General features: G+C 34.4%; 1 protein-coding gene across 5 annotated transcripts in view; it reads left to right on the top strand.

Moving 5' to 3' along the window:
• Orc1 (origin recognition complex subunit 1) overlaps positions 1–23,315 on the top strand; it is a 207,565-nt gene extending 184,250 nt beyond the window's left edge. For all 5 annotated transcript variants that reach the window (XM_090416224.1, XM_090416223.1, XM_090416220.1 and 2 more), the window contains 2 exons: positions 837–961; positions 22,965–23,315. In XM_090416224.1, the coding sequence (XP_090272350.1) occupies positions 837–961; positions 22,965–23,122 (283 nt within the window). In that variant the 3' untranslated portion in view covers positions 23,123–23,315. The remainder of the gene's footprint in view (positions 1–836; positions 962–22,964) is intronic.
• Positions 23,316–23,574: the final 259 nt, after the last annotated feature.

Here is a 23,574-nt window from a genome sequence, read left to right as displayed (position 1 = left end):
TGGGAAGTCAATTGAATAAATTCATATGGAATAAGAGAGAAATTAGTCAGAACACTAAATTAGCTGTATACAAGACAGTGTTCAAACCAGCTTTAACTAATGGATATGAGAGCTGGGTCAGAAGTAAAACACTTAACCAAAGACTAGAGACTGCAGATATGAGAGTCCTGAGAAAGATTAGAGGCGTGAACAGATGGCATCAATGGCAATATCATATTAAAAATGAGGATATTAGGAAAGAACTTGACATTGTCAGCATCCAGGAATGTGTTAGCAGAGCTAATCTCAGGTGGTATGGTCACTTAAATAGAATGGGAGAGGAAAGATTAGCAAAACAAGTGTTCTCTGCCAGGTTGGCAGGAAAACGACCCAGAGGAAGACCAAGATATAAGTGGATTGATACGGTACAAAGTGCCTTAGAGGATAGAAATATAAGATCTGATAATGTTGGAGTCTTGACAAGTAACAGACTGATTTGGAGGAAAATTGTAGATAGGAAGTTAGTAATGATATAATTTTTTCATGTAGTACTGTCATATCCTGTACACCCCTTGAGGGTACATGGCAGGAATTTGATGATGATGTGGATTGATACAGTAAAAAAGTGCCTTAGAAGACAGAAATACAAGACCTGATAATATTGGAATTTAACATTTAATAGACTGATTTGGTGGAAAATTGTAGATAGGAAGTTAGTAATGATGTAAATTTTTCATTTAGTACTATAATATCCTGTACATCCCTTGAAGTTATATATATCAGGAATTTGATGGTGTTTCAAAAAATGAAATTCTACAATACAAATCTAATATGTTATAATTAATGCATTTTTATAGATCAGCTTCTAAACAAGAACAGATGTTTCTTAAGGCTTTAGTTGCTGAATTTCAAAGGTCTGGATTAGAAGAAGCAACTTTTTCCCAAGTTACTCAACAGCATGTTGCTCTCTGCAGATTCGAAGGTAAGTTATCATGATTTGTATCTAAAGTAAGAATTAGTTTTAGAAAATATATTATTAACATTCGTTGTCAGTGTATTTGATTACCACTTGTAATATTATTTCATTGCTTAGTATGTGACCACTATTCTAACTTATTGAGGGCTGAAGATAAGAATTATCTCTTATGAATGATATAATCACGTAACCACAAGAAAGATATTTATTTAACTAAATATTTCGGTCTGGAAATAGCAGACCATCTTCAGTGGTATTACAAGAACAGTTTAAAAAATACAAGCTAGAATACTAACAATAGATCGTTAAAATTAGAACACGCCGCATGATGTTATATCATTAAGTATGAAACGGAATATTTTGAAGTAGAAACATGATTGAATTTGCAATTTAAAAATAATAATAATAATTAATTAATTAATGAGCAATCTTGATTAGACTTTTCCAGATTTTTGATATAGATATACAGTCATTATGATTCAGGTTGAGGCGATGGAGCAAGGCCTCCACGCTTTCCTTGAACAAACGTTCGAACCTATAATGGGATCTATGTAAGAGGCGAGTCCTGGACCAAAAGATGCTGTGGTCAGTTTCAATCCCGTGTTGAGCCAATCCTGACTTTTCAGGTTTGTTGTGAAGAATGGATGATTGATGTTCTTGGATTCTTTTTTTCAAGAGAACGTCCAGTCTTTCCAAAATAAGAGAGATCACAGTTGCACGGAATTTGATAAACTCCAGGAAGAGATAAAGTTAAGCGTTTGTCTTTAGGAGAAGGAAAATGAGAAGACAATTTGTTAATAGGTGAATACGTAGTTGTTAAATCATATTTCTTTAAAATTCTTGCGATAGGTTCTGAAATACTGGAGATATAAGGAATAGGCACTCGACGTATTGAAACTTTGTTGTTTTGTGGAGGATTATAAGAATTGAGAAGACGTTGAGTACTTTTTTCAGAAAAGCCATTGAGTTTCATATGTTGTTGGATAGTAGAAAGTTCTTTCTGTAGATAATCAAAAGTAGAACAATTAGTTTTGGCTCTTTTGATGAGGCATTTTATAATTCCTGTTTTTTGACATGGATGATGGGTGGATTCTTTAAGAATATAAGGACCTGTGAATGTTGGTTTCCTGTATACTGTAGTTGTAAGAATATTTGAAGGTGACTGGATGAGGAGAACGTCTAAAAAAGATAACTGGTTGTTTTCTTCTAATTCCATAGTAAACTTTATGTGATGATGCAAGGAATTAATACTGTTTAAAAAAGAAGGTAAAGCGTTTTTGCTGTGAGGCCAAATAGTAAAGATGTCATCTATATATCTTACCCAAAAAGATGGTTGAGGGAAAATAGATGCAAAGAGGACTTTTTCTAAATGTTCTAAATAAAAGTTGGCTAAAGCCAGAGAAAGAGGACTTCCCATGGCCATTCCTTCTACTTGGCTATAAAATTTGTTTTGACATACGAAATATCCAGAATGTATTAGGAAATTGAATAGTTTTATAACATCTTGAGGAAAGATGTCAGCAAGTAATTTTAAAGTTTCCTTGAGAGGTACAAGGAAAAAAGAATCCAAAAACATCAATCATCCATTCTTCACAACAAACCTGAAAAGTCTAGATTGGCTCAACACAGGATTGAAACTGACCACAGCATCTTTTGTTCCAGGACTCGCCTCTTACATAGATCCTGTTATAGGTTCGAATGCCCCAACCTGAATCGTAATGCCTGTATATCTATATCAAAAATCTGGGAAAGTCTAATCAAGATTACTCATTAATTAATTTTTTTTTTAAATTGCAAATTCAATCATGTTTCTACTTCAAAATATTCCGTTTCATACTTAGTGATATAACATCACGCGGCGTGTTCTAATTTTAACGATCTATTGTTAGTATTCTAGCTTGTATTTTTTAAACTGTTCTTGTAATACCACTGAAGATGGTCTGCTATTTCCAGAACGAAATATTTGGTTAAATAAATATCTTTCTTGTGGTTACGTGATTATATCATTCAGTCTTATGTCACAAGTATCTTTGAAACAACAAATTATCTCTTATGATTGGTCTCTGGGTAGCAGGGTTCCCACATTAAAATGGAGAAATAGTATAATTATTGTTTATAATCCTCACAACATATATATATATATATATGCATAAATATATGTGTAATATAAAAAATTTCTTTACTGATTTTTTTTTTTTAAATTATTGTTATTTGAACATGTGACATATTCATTAGTGCACTGGTAATTTGAAACCCATAACTTTTAATTACGGAGCCATTCATTTCTCTCGAATGTCACACCATATATAATGCGTGGTGTAGTAATGTGTAATTATGTGAAATTTTGTGTTTTGGGTAAGAAACAATCAACTCTAAATGAAGTAAGCTCATAGGGACTAAAGGAATACCTTACTTGGTTATACAAATGTTCAACACTTGCTGAACTTTTGCTACTTTGGAATAGCATTGATGCTAGACCAAACATTACACATTCTGTGTAGGGGTGATATAGGATGGATGTTAGCTGCATGTGTTTCAGGCACATTTGGGGAGAGAAATCAGGAGAAAATGATTTGTGTTGGAATTTAGGCTATATATATTCCTTCTGAGAAGCCATGCATTGTACTGTTTTTGGTGTAATAGGTGATGATTGAAAAAGGTGTCTGACAAGGAGACTCTCTATTATCCAAAATCTTTACAGCAGTCCTTCAAGAAATATTTAATAATATAAACTGGACAAACTTGGTATAAAAATTAATAAAGAAACTTAAACTTAACACACCTAAGATATGCAGATGATATCATATTTTTTTTGCAAACACTCCAGAAGACCTATATCATGAAAGCAGAAAAGTTGGTCTAAAAATAAACAGAGGAAAAAACTAAAGTCATTTTTAATCATTTTTGTAATACCAAAAAACATAATAATAGAAAACAATTTCTTGGAAAGAGTCTCTTCATATACATACTTAGGCCATCTCATTGATCTAAAGTGTGGACTCCAAAAGGAAATAAATAGGAGAGTTCAACTTGCCTGGAGTGCATTCAGAAAAGCATTTTTCTGAATGCACTCCAGGCATTCAGAAAAAATCCACTGAATGCATTTTTGAAAAGCATTTTTCAAAACAATGATATCCCACTCTGTTTAAAAAGAAAGACATTTAACCAATGTATACTTCCAGTAATCATATATGGTTGTGAAACTTGGTCTCTAACAAAAGCATTGGCAAATAAACTAGCAACAACTTAAAGAAAAATGGAGAGGTTGATGCTAGGCATCGCATTAAAAGATAAGAGGAGAAACACCTGGATAAGAAGCCAGACACATCAATGACATCATTCTTCACCATAAGAGACTAAATGGAAATGGGCTGGATATCTATCTAGAAGAGAAGATGATAGCGATCGACCACCATACTAACGAACTGGATTCCATAAGAAGGGAAACGAGGCCGAGGACACCCTAAAAGAAGGTGGGGTGATGAATTGTCAAATTTTGTTAGGGAAAATTGGTCAACCATTGCCAAGAAAAGAGAAAGGTGGAAAGAACTGGAGGAGGCCTTCATCCAGCAGTGGACAGAAAAGGGCTGAAAAGAAGAAGGTGAAGATTTGCTAAGATTGTCCTTGTAATTGGGTGATATTCCAATGGTACTATCTGGATATGAGAGAAGTAGATATGGAAGAGCAGATTTTGTAGCTACTGGCCTTGAACTAGACTGTAGCTACAAAATCTTCTCTAATTAAAGTCTAACTTCAATTTGTTAATGGCTACTTTTGTAGCTGTTTGAACTCAGTATAGGCTGAGTGTGACTCATTAAGTTTAGTGGAATGAAAACAGCACAGAGAAACATGCACAAGTTTAATGGATCCTGTATTTCGTACATACAAAATTATTCAGTGAGCTGGAAAAAGAAGTCCTGTGAGGGGTACCTTTATGGGTGCTCTTGGCTGATGAGAGGGAATGTTGGGTAGGAAGCCTAGGAATTAATTTTCCAAATCTTAGCAAGTTGAACACAACCATATTTATTAAGATTAGGTTGCTTTTTCAAATCTTCTGCTGCTGATTCTAAGAAAAGTCTTTCAAATTTATATTTGTTGCGGTGTATTGAAGCATAGTAGTTTTTTCCATTCGATTCTGTGCAAGATATCCAAGGAGTGGTCAGCTAGACTCAACTGACCATGGTTATGGCAGCAGATGTATTTCTTGTGTTATTCTAGGCAAATGTTGGCAGATCTTCCAGTTTATCCATAATATGATCATTTGTAAAAACAAGAAACCTTGTAAAAACACCTGCAACAGAAAGAAGAGAGAGTGCATCCTTAGGAAAGCAGATAAGGACAGCCAACTTCAGATGAGGTTTGAAAGCAGTGTAGGAATTATATTTCTTTAGAGTTCTGGCTATTTTTTTCTGTGAGGGGTTATGGCAAATTTTTCCCATCATCCTTCTCATCTCAGCAATATGGTTTTATCAAAGCTCCTGTCAACAGCTCCAACCTCTCTTTCACTCAGGCCTCCCTTGTTTCCCAACATTTGAAGCTATTCTGTGTATATCATCATTGTTGGATATGCACCAAAGTTGTTAGACCTTGAATGCATGTGCATGCCCAACAATGATGAGACACAGAACAGCTTCAAACGTTAATACATTAATGCTTAATGTATAGATGTTTTTTGTCTTTCGCAATGTTTGTTGGTAGTTTCCTCTTGTTATGCACCCAAAGAAGTTTAGTTGTGCAGTCTACTTAATTATAATAGTCTTTCTATTTTTATCTCTTGGCTTATAGTCATTTAATCTATTTTTTTAAAAATATATCTCTTAGCAGAGTAAATCGGTTATATCATGTGTGTGTGTGTTAAATATACCAAGAAATTTTATAAACTTGGTTTTAATCCTTTTTTCACAAGTAAGCAAAGTTTGCACCTGAAGTATTTTCAGGTCTGAGGCAACTCGTGGTAAAGGTGGCATAAGCTCTGATCACTTGCCTAAGTATCCCATAATACAAAGCACATCTCCTTAAGGACATGTATAATGCTATGTATTATGGGAAGGGTCACTACCCAGACCTTTATTGAGGTCTCGTTAGTGGGAGCCAGACCCAGAAGTGGTGATACCAAGGTTGAAGTAATGCAGAACTTATATTTACCTGAATGTAAGCATTATACATGTCTTTAAGGAGATGTGCTTTGTATTATGGGATACTTAGGCAAGTGATCAGAGCTTATAAAACCTTTACCATGAGTTGCCTCAGACCTGAAAATACTTCAGGTGCAAATTTAGCTTACTTGCTACTTGGAAAAAAAAAGGATTAAAACCAAGATTATAAAATTTCTTGGTATCTTTAACATATAGTATACCCAAGGTAAAAAAACTTCCTACATCTTTCTCTCATCCTGAGATTTTTATTTAATAAGGTTTAAACACCTTATGGCAACTCGTAAATATAAGTTATGCATTACTTCAACTTTGGTATCACCACCTCTGGGTCTAGGTAGTGACCCTTCCCATAATACATGTCCATAAGGAGCTGTGCTTTGTATTATGGGATACTTAGGCAAGTGATCAGAGCTTATGCCACCTTTTCCATGAGTTGCCTCAGACTTGAAAATACTTCAGGTGCAAACTTAGCTTACTTGCTTGTTTCTTACTTGGGAAAAAAAGGATTAAAACCAAGTTTATAAAATTTCTTGGTATCTTTAATGTATAGTACACCCAAGTTAAAATACTTTCTACATTTATATATATATATATATATATATATATATAAATGGACATTTATATAAGGTCAGGTAATCCTGACAATTGGAAATTATTTAAGTATATATTACTATGTATACTCTAGATATAATACTATATATGGTGTATACTGATCATCAGTGAACAAAGGAAAATTCTTAGAAAATCAAGTGAAATATAAATATGGAAATAAATACGTGTAACAAGCACAACAAATTTTACAAGATGATTTGTTGCTCCGTCAACCCGCATGTATTCCTGCCACACCTAGATGAATCATCTGATCACTGGATTAGTCCCTTCCTGTAGTTATTTACTGAGCTACCAAACATACAGCTGCTGTTTATTATTGATTAGTTATTTATATTTTGGGAACAAATAATATTACAATATTAATTATTAATAATTTGTTTCTAGTAATGAAAATATTTCTATTAATGTCTGTTCTTTCCCAACCTTATATTTCCCATCTTCATATAGCCCATTAATGATTCACATATCCACATCTTTTAGTAATTTAAATATATCAAAGAAATAAAGCATTCTCCTCAATTATTGTTTTCTAATATATCCTAAAACAAACACATTTGTTTCCCTCCTACCACCACTACTGCATGCACATTTAGTTACAATTGAAGACCCATCACAGTGTGCAACACATCTTCCAATATGCAAGGATAAAATTGCCATGGGACAGTGATTTTACTCTCTCTCTCTCTCTTTCTGCCAGATGGTTAGGTTGGTGGCAAAAGAGTCCTAATTGCCTCAACATGAACATGTTAAAGGGTATTCAATTGTTTATTTATATATATATATATATATATATATATATATTCTTAAAAAAGAAAAGGTCCTGAACATATTTTTTATAGATATTCTTTTTTAAAATGCCATATGCATATCTTTATAATACTGAGTGTCCAGCTAGAAGTAACCAAATGTGGTGGCTTATAATGCAAGAACTACTCATTATCTTTTCTCAAACTAAAGTTCAGTCAATAGGAAATCTCTCTAAGATTTGTTTTGTCACACTTTCAAGGTCACTAGTGCACATGTGCAAAAACAGTATAAGAATGGCTATTGTCTCAGTCAGATGTGGATGCCACAGTGGAAGGTGCAGTGAATGCTTTCGTTAGCTGAATTTAAATCAGATACGTGTGTTCAGTGGTGTGCATGATGAGAACTGGAATGGAATGTGGATCCTCCCACATCGAAATCGATTCTTCAGTGGGATAAAACTCTAAAAGAGACTGGAAGTTTGGTTTCACAAACTGATGAATGTGTGTGACTGATGAGACTGTGGATTGGTTGTGTATGTCATTCTCTAGAAGGCTCATGCAAGTCAATTAGACAGGCTAGTAATGAATTGCAGATTCTTTGCTCAACAGCTCACAACATTGTTCACAAACATCTCCATTTGCATCTATACAAACTTCAACACATTCAGCCAGATAATCTCTGCTGATTTCACTGCTGAGATAATCAGCCATATTGATAACAATCCCAATTATCTTGATCTTTTGTTATTTAGTGATGAATCAATCTTTTACTTTTGTGGGAAAGGACACAGTTGCCACATTTGAGGTATTGAGAATCCTCACTAAGTGATTGAAAGTGAAAGGGACACCAAAAGGGACAATGTCTGATTCAGAGTGCACAAAATATGGCATCATTGTCCACAGTGATGGGACATACTTACCTTGACATGCTGCATATCTTTGCTTTGCCACAGATTTCCCAAGTATGACATTTCACATTAACTCTCCAAGATGGTGTTCCACCACTCTTTCATCGAAATGTTACTACATTTTTGAACAAGACATTTCCTGGAAATTGGATTGGAAGAGAAGATCCAACTGTCTGGTTGCCTAGATCTCCAGATATGACTCCATTGGACTTTTTTTTTTTCTTTTTTTTTTTTTTGCATTAGGCTTTATTAAAGGCTGGTGTACAAAAGTTCAAAATTTGGATGATTTGAAACATATTATTGTAGAAGTTGCTCTAATAATGACTCAGGTGCAGACACTTAGCAAGCGCTCGAGTCGTTTTTGACATCTGTTGAGCTACAAAAGGTGCCCAGATTGAACTTTACTGACCTTCATGAAAATTTGGTGAGTTACTCTGTATAATAACAAAAAATTAGTTTAATAAACCTTATCAGATGCTGAGATATGTGTGTATTTTTGGATACCTCTAGCCAAAAGACTAAAATACACAATTATTCAAGAAAAAATAAAAGAGTTTGAGACCAAACCTTGGAGACAGTGGCAAGCCCTGAAGAAAACACTGATTGATTCAGCCAGAGAGGCATGTGGTGAGGTTGTCTGCAAGGATAGAAAAATCATACCATGGTGTACATAAGAAGTTGAAGATGCAGTGAAAGAAAAGAAGAAAGCATATCAAAAGTTCCTGGCAAATAAGTCAGCTTGTGCACTTAGAGAATACAGAGACAAACGTAAGAAAGCTAAATACTGTGTAAAACTAGCTAAGCAAAAGTGGAGGAAAGAGTGCTGTAAAAGAAATTAGGGATGATAAAGGTGACATGAAAACAGGAGAAAAAGATATCCTTGAAGTATGGAGTAATTACTTTGAAAAATTGCTAAATGAAACAAGCAGTGATGACAACACAGTGGTAAAAAAACACTGACCAGGCATGCAATCAGGAATACATATCCATACTTGAAATAGAAAAAGCCATAAAAAGCCTGAAATGTGGAAAGGCAGCAGGAGTAGATGATATTCAACCAGAAATGCTCAAGTATGGAGGTATAAAAGTCTTACAGTGGCTGCACTGCATAGTTCAGAAGGCCTAGTCAGAGGGACGAATTCCAGATGATTGGAATAGAGCTCCCATATATAAAAAAGGGAAATAAAACTGAATGTGAGAATTACAAAGGTAGTTTTCTACTGAGTGTTCCTGGTAAGATATATGCAAGTATACTTGAGAAGCGGTTGAGAAGGATTGTGGAAGAGAAGCTTGCTGAAGCAAGCTTGATTCAGGCCAAATAGAGGCTGTCAGGATCAGATTTTCACTTTAGACAGATAGTTGAGAAATCATGGAAATATAACAAAGATCTGTATTTAAGTTTTGTAGATCTGGAAAAGGCATATGACAAGGTGCCAAGAGAGAAGCTATTCGAAACGCTACAGTTATATGGTCTTAATGGAGCATTATATCAAGCAATACTTAGTCTTTATTTGAGTTGTAAGTCAGCAGTTAGAATTGAAGGAAGTACAGGAAGGTGGTATAATGTTAAATCTGGTCAGACAAGGATGTACATTATCCCTTCTGTTATTCATTATCTATATGGATCACATTATGAAGGAAAGTGGTATTAAACCTGATATCAAAGTTGGAGATGTCGATCTCAACTCTTTTCTTTATGCGGATGATGTTATATTTCTAAATAAATCCACTACAAGTCTGCAAGATTCCCTGACTAAAGTAAATAACTGTTGTAATAGATATGGTATGAAGATCAGCATTAAAAAGACAAAGACAGTGAAAATATCAACTGCATTGTGAATGGAGAATCATATTAAAAAATGAGGATATTAGGAAAGAACTTGACATTGCCAGCATCCAGGAATGCATCCTGAGATTAGCATCCACAGCTAATCTCAGGTGGTATGGTCACTTAAGCAGAATGGGAGAGGAAAGATTAGCAAAACAAGTGTTCTCTGCCAAGTTGACAGGAAAAAGACCCAGAGGAAGACCAAGATAAAGGTATATTGATACAGTAAAAAGTGCCTTAGAAGATAGAAATATAAGATCTGATAATGTTGGAGTCTTGACAACTAACAGACTGATTTGGAGGAAAATTGTAGGTAGGAAGTTAGTAATGATGTAATTGCTCATGTAGTACTATCATATCCTGTACACACCTTGAGGATATATATCAGGAATTTGATGATGATATATCCACTTTGTTCAGACATGAAGATAGACAACTAGTTACCTGGAGCTCACCAGATAAATTATATTTTTACCAGATAGACCATGTCCTAATTGACAAGAGACATGTCTTCGACCTGATAGATATAAGAACATATAGAGGTGCTAACATCGACTCCGATCATTATGTATTATCTTGAATACGAGCCAGTATTTCTAATGCTAGAAAAGTTCAAGGCACTGAAGTGCAAAAATAATACTGTGACAAACTTGAGGAGTCTAAAATTGCATCTGAATATGCAAATAAACCACATGAATATTTGAAGAATTCTGACTTAAATGAATAGTCAAACATTGAAAACAGATGGTCTTGCTTAGTAACTGGGATTAAAAAGTCAGCACAACAGATATTAGGTATAAAAGAAAATAAAAAGGAAATAGATAATTGGTATGATGAGGAATGTGAAGTAGTTACAGAAGAAAAGAATAAATGTTATATCAGGATGCATCAGAAGAATTTTACAAGAGCTGCTCTTGATGAGTATCATGAAGAAAGAGTAAAGGGGAAAAAGGTACATAGAACTAAAAAAGAGGAATTACCATAAGATGGAAGAGCTGGAGCATTTTAGAACTAAGAATGAAGTCGAGATGTTTTATGGAGAGATAAATAAAACTAGAAAAGAATTTAAGCCTAGACTGACAATATTGCAGGAATGAAAATGTTGATATAATAAACAATAAAGACAATATATTGCTCAGATGACAGTAGCATTTTAAAAATATTTTATCTAAAGAAACAATCTTAGATAATGGTAGCAATGAATATCACTATTTTAATCATAATAGTAACGGTATAGAGAAACAACCCACCCATGTTGCAAGAAGTACAGTAGCAGTCTAAATTAAAGAATGCTACTTGTACTTCCTGCAACGTGTGCGGATGTTCCCGGATCTGATAATTTGCAGGCAAAACTATTGAAACAAGGAGGAAGAGAATGCCTCAAACAAATTCATGAGTTAATGGCTTATGTAAGGTTGAACGAAGTTCTCCCGAAAGACTGGTCTACTAGTATCATATGTCCAATATTTAAAAAAAAAAAAGACCACTTAGAATGCTCTAATTATAGAGGGATTAGCCTTTTAAATATACAATATACAAAGTATTCTCTAATATCTTATATAATAGACTGTTCAAATATATTGAAAAAGAAATAGGAAGCTATCAATGTAGATTTAGATCAAACAGGTCAACATGAGAGCAAATGTTCATGCTATGATAAATATTGCAAAAAACATGTGAATACAAACTAACTACTCAAAATTTATTTATGGACTTTAAATCTGCCTATGACACTGTTGGTAGGCAACAGTTATTTTTGACAGTGATGGAATTGAATACTCCACCTTAACTAATTCAATTAGTTCAGATGACATTGAAATCCACTATATGTCATATTAAAATTTAATCTGATTTGTCAGAAGAATTTGAAACAACAAATGGTCTAAGGCAAGGAGATGCATTAGCTTGCCTGTTGTTTAACATAGCATTAGAGAGGGCTTTAAGGGACTCTGGAATACAGAGAACAAATACAATTTATTAAAAATCAGTCCAGGTCTTGGCATATGCTGATGGCATTCATCTCCCTGGAAAACTCAGCAAAAAGAATGGTTCTAACAATTAATGAAAAAAAAGACTAAATACATGGTTTCAAGTCCCAACAATAATAACATGAATTTATTAGGTTTATATAACAATTGGAAATTATAAATTTGAACATGTGGAAAACTTTATATATTTAGGTTTCATGATCAGTCATGATAATGATGCAAACCTTGAGATTAGAAAAAGAATATCAATTGCAAATAGATGTTATCATGGACTTTTAAGACATAAAATCAAGACTATTAACTCTTCAAAGTAAATTTAGGACTTATAAAACCTTAATTCGATCTGTATTAGTATATGCATCGAAAACATGGAGCATGAACAAACAGGATATAAGAAGATTAAGTATTTTCGAAAGGAAAATACTGTGAACTACATTCAATAATTTAGCTATACCTTTAGGTACTTCATGCACACAGAAATTTATTATTTACCTGCTTTGTTAATCCTCAAAAGTCTGATCAGGTCTCGTCATATTATGCAAAATCCAACTCGTCATGCAAAAAATGTACTTGCCCAATCTTCCATTAAAGTGAAAAATGAATGGAGAATAAGGTATAATAATGAATTGTATGATTTGTTTAGAGAACCAGATATTATTACATTCATAAAAATTGGTCGCCTTCAATGGGCTAGACATTTAATAAGAATGGAAGTTCTAAGAAGACAGTAAAGAAAGTCTTTCACTCTAACCCAGGATAATAGATCTAGAGGAAGACCAAGAACTAGATGGAAGTATAATTATTATTATTATTACAGGCAACTCCAGGGAGTCATTAGACTCATCGAGGGAGGATCAAATCATATTCATCACAACTATTCGACATTCATACAGTATCTATCATACCTCGCCTTAAACTTATTCACTGTCACAGCATCCACCACAAACTCTGGCAGCCCATTCCACTCATTCACCACTCTAAAAGTAAAGAACCCAGCTCTAACACCTTTACTAACCACACTTTTGCCCAGTTTTCATGGATGTCCCCTAGTCCTCCCACAACCAGCCCTTTTCTCAAAAATATCTTCTGAATTAATTTTATAGAAACCCTTCAGTAATTTGAATGTCTCAATCATATCTCCCCTCCTCCTCTGCCTATCAACTAATTTTTGCAACCCACAAATCCTCAACCTGTTCTCATAAGGTTCATTCCACAGATATGCTATCATCTTGGTCAGTCGCCTCTGGATCCTCTCAACCTCCTCCCCATCAAGAAGAAACCTAGGTGACCAAATCTGGGCACAGTAGTCGAGATGGGGTCTTATCAAGGCTCGACAGAAGAACTATAACCTGCTTGTCTCTGCTTGTCAACGTATTCTTCAGCAACCAAGTGATTTGATGAGCTGATTTGGCCACTTTTGCAGTGTGTCCCCTAAACTTCAACTCCTTATCCACCAACACTCCTAAATCTCATGCCTCATCAATTTCCTAGAGTACAATTCCACCAATGTAGTAATCTGCTGCTAATCTTTTCACCCCAAAATGTATAACCTTACATTTTGCCACATTAAATTGACATCCATTCTCCTTAGCCCAGACCTCCAATCTGTCCAAATCTTCTTGCAAAATTTTGACATCGTCTGCATTCACTATTGCCCTACCCAACTTTGCATCATCTGCAAACAAATAAACTGATCCTCTCAGATCCTTTCCTATATCATTAATGAACAAATTAAACAGCAGTGGTCCAAGAACAGATCCTTGTGGCACACCACTAGTTACTGGCCGTCTTGTGGATTCTACTCCTGAATAAACCACTCTCTGATATCTCTCAGTCAACCATCCTCCTATCATCTCACCAACCCTATATCCATCCCCATATGCTGCAATTTACTGATTAGAATTCCATGTAGTATCCTGTCAAAGGCCTTAGCAAGGTCCAGTAGAATCACTGTAAACCCATTACCCTTATCCAGTTCAGCCGTCACTGTGTTATAATACATGAGCAAGTTACTGAGGCATGACCTACCCTTCGCAAAACCATGCTGTCCCCGATACAGTATCCCATTTTCTTCTATCCATTTTCCTCTTGACTATTTTCTCCAAGACTTGATAATGAGTCCTGTTATGCTGATTGGCCGGTAATTTTCAACAGCAGCCTTGGAACTACCTTTATGCAGCAGAACTATTTTCCCCTCTTTCCATCCCCTTGGGACTGACCCAGACCCGAGGCTCAAATTAAACAAAATGGTCAAGGGTGTTGACAATTCTTTAGCTGCTTCACGTACCACACGAGCTGGTATACCATCCAATCCCACAGATGTATTGACATTGAGGTTCTGTAATAGACTAGTTACCTCTACTTCATTCATCACAATTCCAGTATAAGCTCTTGGTTCTTCCATTCCTGCAATGTCACCACCTGGATGATATGCTCTTGCAAAGTGCTCGCTCAGTAATTCCACTATATCAACTGATTCGGTTACCTCCCTACCCTCAGCATTTTTTAAGATCATTCTGCCATGAACATTTTTCCTTTTACTTGCAACATATTGAAAAAACTCTTTGGGATTCTGTTTAGCCTGCATGGCCAATTTTCTTTCGTAATCCGCTTTTGCTTTTCTTACCACCCTTGTTACCATCCTGGCCTGAGCTTTATACTGTTCCTGCACCTGCTGGTCACCTTTCTCCTTAAATTCCCTCCACAATTGTTTCTTTTTTTGCAGCTCAAGCTTAATAGTGTTATTCATCCATTTAACCCCTACTTGATTTATTATTCGGACTCTTGGTATACAGTCAACCATTGCCTCCTGCAAACACTTCTTAACCACCTCCCATGCACTATCAACATCCAGCCCTTGCAGTTTTACATGCCATGGCACTGAGCCAAGCACACACCTAAGCTTGCCGTACTTACCAGCCCGGTAATTCCACATGTACCCTGTCTTAATTGTAAATTCCACTCCTTTAGCCACCTCCCAAGTCATGACCTTATGGTCACTCTCACCAATTGGTGGCAACATCTTCGTTACAGCCACATTCTCAGTTGCAATTACTAGGTCAAGCACTCTCTGCCCCATGGTATTTTCCGCTACATGCTGCCGCAGATAGTTGTCCCTTAATAACCACATAAAATCCAATTCCTTCCCCCCATGTGCCCTCTCTTCTGTCAATGTTACCATAATTGAAATCACCCATAATAATTACCCTCCTTCCACTCATTTCTTCTATTTGCCTATGCATACTATCCCCACCATCTATTCCATCACCTGGTCTATAGCAGCACTCAATTGTATATTTTGTTCTGCTAGATTCTCTCTCACACCAAACAGCCTCAAATGTACTCTTTTCTCTATCCTGCAGTTCAACTTCTATACTCCTTGGCTGCAATTCATCAGCTATCATCAATAACACTCCTTCCCCCCCCTTTTTATTCACCCTGTCACTCCTGATCACGCTATACCCGTCGCATTCAATCCCACTAGCTATATCATCTTCTGTCAGCCATGTTTCACTAATACCAACAACCTGTGGCCTGGAAGTGCCAACCAAGACCAAAAACTCTTCCTTCTTGTTCCTAATACTCCTAGCATTAGTGTACATGAATTGCAGAAGCCCATTAGTCCCACCACTACTTTGATGCCTTATACTAACTATCCCATTCTGATTTATTGTCCTTTGTACTCGCTTGGGCATATTATACTCATTCATACACTCAACTGCCTCCCTAAAGTCTGCATATCTACTCTCACCCCTTTTAATAAATCATTTCCCTGAGTCTGTACATCCACTTCCACATCATTCATCAACACTTTTTCAAGTCTCCGTTACACCAACTCCATTCAAATGTAACCCATCCATCTCATATAAATCCTTTCGCCCATCGAACTCACTCCACACATCCACAAATTCCACACCACTCTCCATGCATAACCCACGCATAAAGTCATTGGCAATTATGGCCCTCCTTCTAAACACTTCACTGTCATACCACGATAAAATACTCACCAACCTAACTCTCTCATTCTTCTCTTTTGCTACGTCAAGTAATTCCCTCAAATCATTTGTTCCTGCCACGATTATCATCTCTTTCACCCTCTGTTTTTGCACTCGAATAGATTCGCTGACGTCCTTTATGTTTGCACCCGGCTGGTATGATTTCGTCAAACTCTCAACTAACACACCTCTTAATGGCGAATCTCCATACAGCACTCGTTCCTTCATTATATTGACGTTTACGAACATTCTATTATTTGTTGTCACAGACTTTCGCCGTTTATTAGTTGGTATATTCATCACACATTTTTCCATACGCTCCAGTTGTCTTTTTGCTCTGTGTATTGCTCTGTTCAAACATGCGATTTCATTACTCGCATTTATCTCACCATTTTCATTATCAATCAAATCATCCATTCGTTCTGTATTTCTACCCTCATTTACACTTTCACCGACGCTCTCACACCTATCTGGCACTACCACGCAATTCTCTATCACACCGCCATTTTCTACATTCTGACTATCGTTAACAATATCACTCTCGCCACCCGAAACACGCTTGAGATTCTCATTCTCCTTACACTTTCACCATTTAACCAGACTCCCACCGCTCTTCACAAAGCATACATCTCACAGACAGCACATTGCATAAATTCGTTTACATCAAAACTCTTAAACAAACATGGCGACCTGGCACCATTTTTTTTTTATCGGTACCATATGTACGCTATCTTATCTTTAAAATAATAATTAAAATAACACAGAAAACACACAAAAATTGCACAGATACACCAAGAAACAAACGCAAACAATACTACATAAAATTCTAGTAAAATTGCCAATTATTACACAAAATACTACTAATCTTTTCAGGAGCTCTCAAAAGCCAACGATTATCATCATCAAATTAACTATTCTCTCAAATAGTTAATTTGATGATGATGAAATAATGCAACAGAAGACTTCAAAACTATTTGGGAATGTAATTGGATGACTAAGGCAAAAAATAGAGAGGAGTGTCAGAAGCTTCTGAGGAAAGCTAGGACTCTCTCAAAGGGTTGTTAAGCCAATGATGATGAGTAACTAGTTATCTTCCTTGCCTAGTGTGGATCTACAGAGTGCTCTTGCAAAAGCTAGTAATGTCATGTTGATTGCATCTTTGCCATCTAGAAAATTTGTTACCATATTACCTTAAAGGAGGTCTTTTAACAAACTCATTCTTTGTTCTCCATAGAGAGTTGTATTCTTATGCATTCAGCTGCCTTCTGAGTTAATCACCACTCAAATAACGGCACTGGTCTATGATTTGATGTTTTTATTTTTACATCAGTTTTGGAGGATACAGTTTTATTTTATTTCCACTCTTGTGGAGCCTTACTTAAGAAGTCTTATTAAATACTGAATTTAAATGTACTAGTCATTCCATACACACTCCTGTAAAACATTATATTATCTTGTTTAATCATGCTATTTTATATTTATAATCCTTAAGATTTCTTAATGTTTACTACATTCATTCATCCACTTCCATACTCTATCTTTCTCCAGTTATGCAGCATTCAGTAATTTACCTATACCTTTAGGTTCTTCATACACACAGAAATTTATTATTTACCTGCTTTGTTAATCCTCAAAAGTTATACAACTCGGCATGCAAAAAATGTAATTGCCCAAGATCCCCATTTTTTTTAACGCATGTCTGAAAATAGTAAATAAGAAGTTCCATAAAGTGATTAGTTGTGCTGTATCTGTGTTTTTTAACACCAAAAGATTGTTTTAAAACGTTATTTTTTATTAAATAAAACAAGTATATTTTGTCCATGCAGCTACTTGCTAGCTGGGAAAATGTATTTGCCACAGCAAGAGAGCGAGCATTTGTCGAGCCCTGTTTATGATAATCACTGAAACTAATAATATAATGCATTTGTAAATATTGGCTTACTGAATGGAAATAGCAAAATGGGCTAACACAGCCAAATTAATTTCCTCTGTAAACAAACTTTTTGTATAATAGGGTAGGATGGTTAATTCTTTCCAAATACAGGGTGTCCCAAAATTCACACAAGAAGTAATTTTGATAGAAAACATAGGTTTTTAATTAAAAATTGTAATTTCTTATTGATTCATAAAGTATATAGTATATGGTTATGCATGTTATAGCATATCGGGTAAATGACCTCCACGGCTTTGCTGGCACATACGCACTCTTTTGTCGAAATTTTCCATGACCGTTTTGCATAAATGTGGCTGAATTTCATTGATACAGCGCTTAATTTCCTCCTTCAAGGCATAGGTGGTCGTGGGCTTGTTGGCATAAACCTTAGACTTCAAAAAAACCCCAAAGAAAAAAGTCCACTGCATTAAGTCACATGATCTGGGCGGCCAATTCTGATCACCAAAACGGGTACACAACCAGGAAATGACTCGTGCAGTAATTGAATTGTTTCTCGGGGCTGTATGGCATGTGGCACCGTCTTGTTGAAACCATATGTCGTCCGCATCCATATCTTGCAATTTAGGCACAAAAAACTGGATTATCATGTCGCGATAGTGAGCACCATTAACTGTTATTGTCTTACCAGCCGCATTTTCGAAGAAGAATGGACCGATGATGCCTCCAGCCCAAAATCCGCACCAAACAGTGACACGTTGTGGATGCATTTGTTTCTCAACAATCACTCGTGGATTTTCTGAACCCCAATGCGACAGTTTTGTCGATTAACGAAGTCATGAAGATGAAAATGAGCCTCATCGCTGAAGATGATTTTGCTCGAAAAATAACCATCCACTTGTTGTTGTTCAATAATCCATTCAACGAACTCTCTTCGCTGTGTGTGGTCAGTAGGCTTCAGTTCTTGAGTCAATTGAACTTTGTAAGCATAAAGGTGCAAATCTTTCGTGAGAATACACTGTAGAGAACTTCTCGAAATGCCCAATTCAAGACCACGGTGCCGAATTGATGTTCCTGGACTCTCAGCAACACTCTCACGAACTGCTTCGATGTTTTCTGTTGAAGGACGGCCAGAGTGTATAAGATCACTAATTGATACAGTTTCCTTGAATTTTTTAATTAATCTTCTCCCATTTGATGAAGTTAAATCACTATTCTGACCATATTTCGTATGAAAATTGCAAACTGTAGCTGCCAAACCATCAATATTTTTAAAATATTGCTCAACAATGAAAATGCGTTGTTCTTTCGTGTGGCGCTCCATTTTTAATAACCCTGAACTGTCAGCTGTCACGCTGTCTTTTTTTTCTCGTTGGCAACACTTTACCGTACAAATGGCGCTAAATTTAAATCATCATCATACGTATCAAGGATTTAGGCCTAACATGGCCTGTTCCGGCCTTAGAAGTCATCGTTTAAGAGGACGTCCTGCTTTTCTTTTTCCTAATGGCTTGTACTTTAAGGCTTGTTTTGGTAATCTTTCTGATTTCATTCTTTGAACGTGTTCCATCCATTTATGTTTATATTTTTTAATTTTTTTCTATTACTGGTTCTTGGTTTAATTCTTTCATAATATCTTCATTTCTTTTGTGATCAAATAGGGTATACTTTGCAGTTTTTCTCATAAACTTCATTTCTGCTGTTGTTAATCTTTGTTTGTCATTTTGTTTTATTGTCCAGATTTTGCTTCCATACATTAAGACCGGTAGGGCTAATGTATTGTATACTTTTAACCTGGTTTGTTTTTGAACTAGATTTGGTTTAAATATAGAGTTAATTTCACCTGTTATTTTTAAATATTTTGCAATTTTTACGTTTACATCTTTTTCATTTTCATATGTGATCATACATCCTAGGTAGTTAAATGAATTCACCTGTTCTAAGATATTGTTATCTATTACTATTTTAGTTCTTGCTGGATCTTGTCCTTTAAAGGCCATAGTTTTTGATTTTTCCATTGATATTATCATACCATAATCTTTGGATATCTCATTTAGATTTAAAATAGCTTTCTGTAAGTTATCTTCAGAATTTGTAATTATTATTTGGTCGTTGGCAAAGAGGAGAGTGTTTAAGTTAACTGTGGGTGAAAGTTTAATTCCTTGATGTAAATTTTTTACTCCATTTTATTATTATTTCATTTAAGTAGATATTAAAAAGAGTTGCTGAGAGGGGACATCCCTGTTGAACCCCTTGGTTTATCTCTCTTGTATATGATAGCTTGTGATTTAATCTTATTTGTATTTGATTATTTTCATATATACTTGTGATAGCTTTTAGGATATTATTTGGTATTTGTCTTTCTTTTAATATGTTAAATAATATGTTCATGTTTCTTTTAGCTTTGTCAAATGCTTTTTCAAAGTCAATAAATGCAATATGTGTTTCTAAATTATATTCTCTTCTTTTCTCTATTATTAATTTTAGGCAAAAGGCTGGGTCTATACATGATCGTCCTTTTCTAAATCCATTCTGTACTTCTAGAATAAAGTTTTCGGAATATTTCATTAGTTTGTTATTTAACATTCTGCTATATATTTTGTAACAGGAATTTAGTATACTGATACCTCTATAGCTTTTAGGGTCATCTCTATTACCTTTCTTAAAGATAGGAATCATAATTGCTTTTTTCCATTCTATTGGGGGGATACCAGTTGAGTAAATTTTATTTAAAAATAATAAGAGTCTTTCTTTGAATCTTGTTCCTGCGTATTTATAGTTCTGAACCTAGCTTATCTTCTCCAGGTGATTTTCCATTTCTTGTTTCTTTCAGGCTGATTACTAATTCTTCTTCAGTTATTTCCTTTTCATTTTTGTTAATTGTTTGCCAGTTGTCTTTTTTAAAATATTTGTCTGTCCACAGTTCTGTGTAGTAATTTAGAAATTCTTTTATCAATTCAGCGTTTGATTTTATGTTTTCTTTGGTATCTGCATTTAAGTGTTTCAAAATCTTATATACATTGGGTCTTATTTTATATAAATCATGTTCTAAATTAGAAACAAATTTGTTCCATGATTCTCTGTCTTTTTCTGACTTCTCTTTTAACTATGGCCCTTATTCTTTTATATTCTATTTCATCTTCTAATCTTTTACTGTTTAACCATTTGTGATAGGCTTCTTTTTTCTTTTTGATTATTTCTTTGATTGTATCATCCCAGATCTTCAGTTTTTTTCTTTTATTGAATTTTTTGGTCTTTCCTAAGCTTTTATTTGCTGCTGCATTTACTATCGTTTTTATATTAAGCCATTCTATTTCTATTTCTATTCATTTTGTTTTATTTTATCTAGATATTGGTTAATTCTTTGTTCATATAGCCATTGTACATTTATGTCATTCAATAGTCTAGTTTTATAAACAAATGTTTCAATTTTTCTTTCTGTTCTTGTTACTTGTAGCCATTTAGGTGGTAATCTTAATTTTATTTTAACAAGGAAGTGGTCACTGCTTATTTCATATCCTCTGTGAACTCTAACATCTAGTGAAAATTTTGATGTCTTTTCACTTAATATGAAGTAATCTAATATTGATTTCCATCCTCTTGCTGCCCAAGTATATTTCTGTATGTCTTTATGTTTATAGAAGGAATTCATTATTTTTAGGTTATTATAAACTACAAAGTCAATCAATTTTTTACCATTTCTGTTTAGAGTGTGTTCTCCATGTATTCCTATATTATTATTAATTTTCGTGTTTCCAATTCATGCATTTAAGTCCTGCTAAAATTATGTAATCATTTTTATTTATTTTATTATATAGGTTTTGTAGCTGATTATGAAAATCAATATTCTCCTGTTCTCTTCCTTCTTCTGGGGTATATAAACCAATTATTGTTAAATAGCCTCTATCTATTTTTATTCTAGCTTCTGTTATTCTTTCATTCCATAATTTATAATGTTTTAACTGTTTTGAAAGGGAGTTATGAATCCAAATCATGACTCCTGCTTGTGCTCTTTGGTCTCTGTCGACTCCACTGTATATCACATTAAAATTTTCAGTTCTCATAGTTCCTTTTAATTTCTTTTTTGTTTCAGTGCTATTTTAAAATTTCTTTCATTTAATAACTGGTCTAATTCTATTTCTTTATATGCTATTCCTCTTACATTCCAGTTTGCTATGTGTATTATATCTAAATTTAAATCTTGCGTAAATTTTGGGACACCCTATAGATAGCATGCTGTGGCTGTCAGTTATGTATTCACATTTTTTGCAGGAGGAGAAGCTTTTCCATCATTTATAAGCATATCTAACTTAGTGTTGACTGAAGAAAGACCTAATAAAGTTCCTACTGTCACAGAAGGGATTTGAACCTCTCTCTGTGTGTGTGTGCATGCATCCTGGGCAAATCCATTCAGCTGTAAAAAGCAAGATAATCATGTTAGCTATAAATGAAATAAATTAATCTTTGTTTGAATAATGATCTATTATCCAAATTATCTATTCTCATTCTAATAGACAATTTTCATTAATATTTCAGTATTTATGTTTTATCCATGCAAGAAGAGCTGCAAATTGGCTTACTGTCCCCCTTCTTAAGCACACACATATATTGATTATATAGAATCAAATATTTTAATCTTTGTTTCGATAATGATCTATTATCCAAATTATCTATTCTCATTCTAATAGACAATTTTCATTAATATTTCAGTATTTATGTTTTATCCATGCAAGAAGAGCTGCAAATTGGCTTACTATTCCCCTTCTTAAGCACACACATATATTGATTATATAGAATCAAATATTTTAAATAATGAACAGATACTGCATTATTTTAGCAGATAAAATAGTTCTTATCTATGTAAAAAAAAGTATTTTTTTAATAGGTTTTGCTCCTCCAACTATATCAGACTTATCTGCATCATGTGGACAACTTGGAAGTTGCAGAATCCTCCTCATAGATAATGGAAAAAATGATTTATTTCAGAAAATAAGATTAAACATTAGTGTAGATGATGTTAATTATGCTCTTAGAGTTCTCTAAACATGGAATAAGTTAGTTATTCAGATAAAAATTTAACTACTTAGCACACATGCATGTATTTATATATTGTATCATAATTGTATATGAAATAAATTGCCCACTCAGTGCCTTTTTATGTACATATATTTTTAAACTATGAAATATGGGCTTACTTACTATTAAAAGTTTTTCAGTAAATATTCTAAAAACTGTTCTCCAGTGTTCTGTATTAATTATAAAATATTGTTAATTTCTATATTAATCATATGTTTTCATATGATTTTCTACTACACCCATGTACACTTTCTTGAAAATAAGTTCAACAGAGTATCTAATGAGTAATGGCATCCTAAATGAACATAAGATTTTCATTCTTAAATCAAGGAACAGAATAAGTTCATGTTGGTTATGCTTAATTCATTTCTATCATTTTTTTTTTAATCTATAAAGCTTTCAGATCAATCTTTGCACTT

The sequence above is a fragment of the Typopeltis vanoorti genome, chromosome 3, assembly GCF_054136105.1.
Source record: "Typopeltis vanoorti isolate ZY-2024b chromosome 3, IOZ_Tvanoo_1.0, whole genome shotgun sequence".
In the NCBI taxonomy this organism is placed as follows: Eukaryota; Metazoa; Arthropoda; class Arachnida; order Uropygi; family Thelyphonidae; genus Typopeltis; species Typopeltis vanoorti.
The sequence above is the reverse complement of the archived record's forward strand: the minus strand, read 5'-3'. Positions and strand labels throughout refer to the sequence as shown.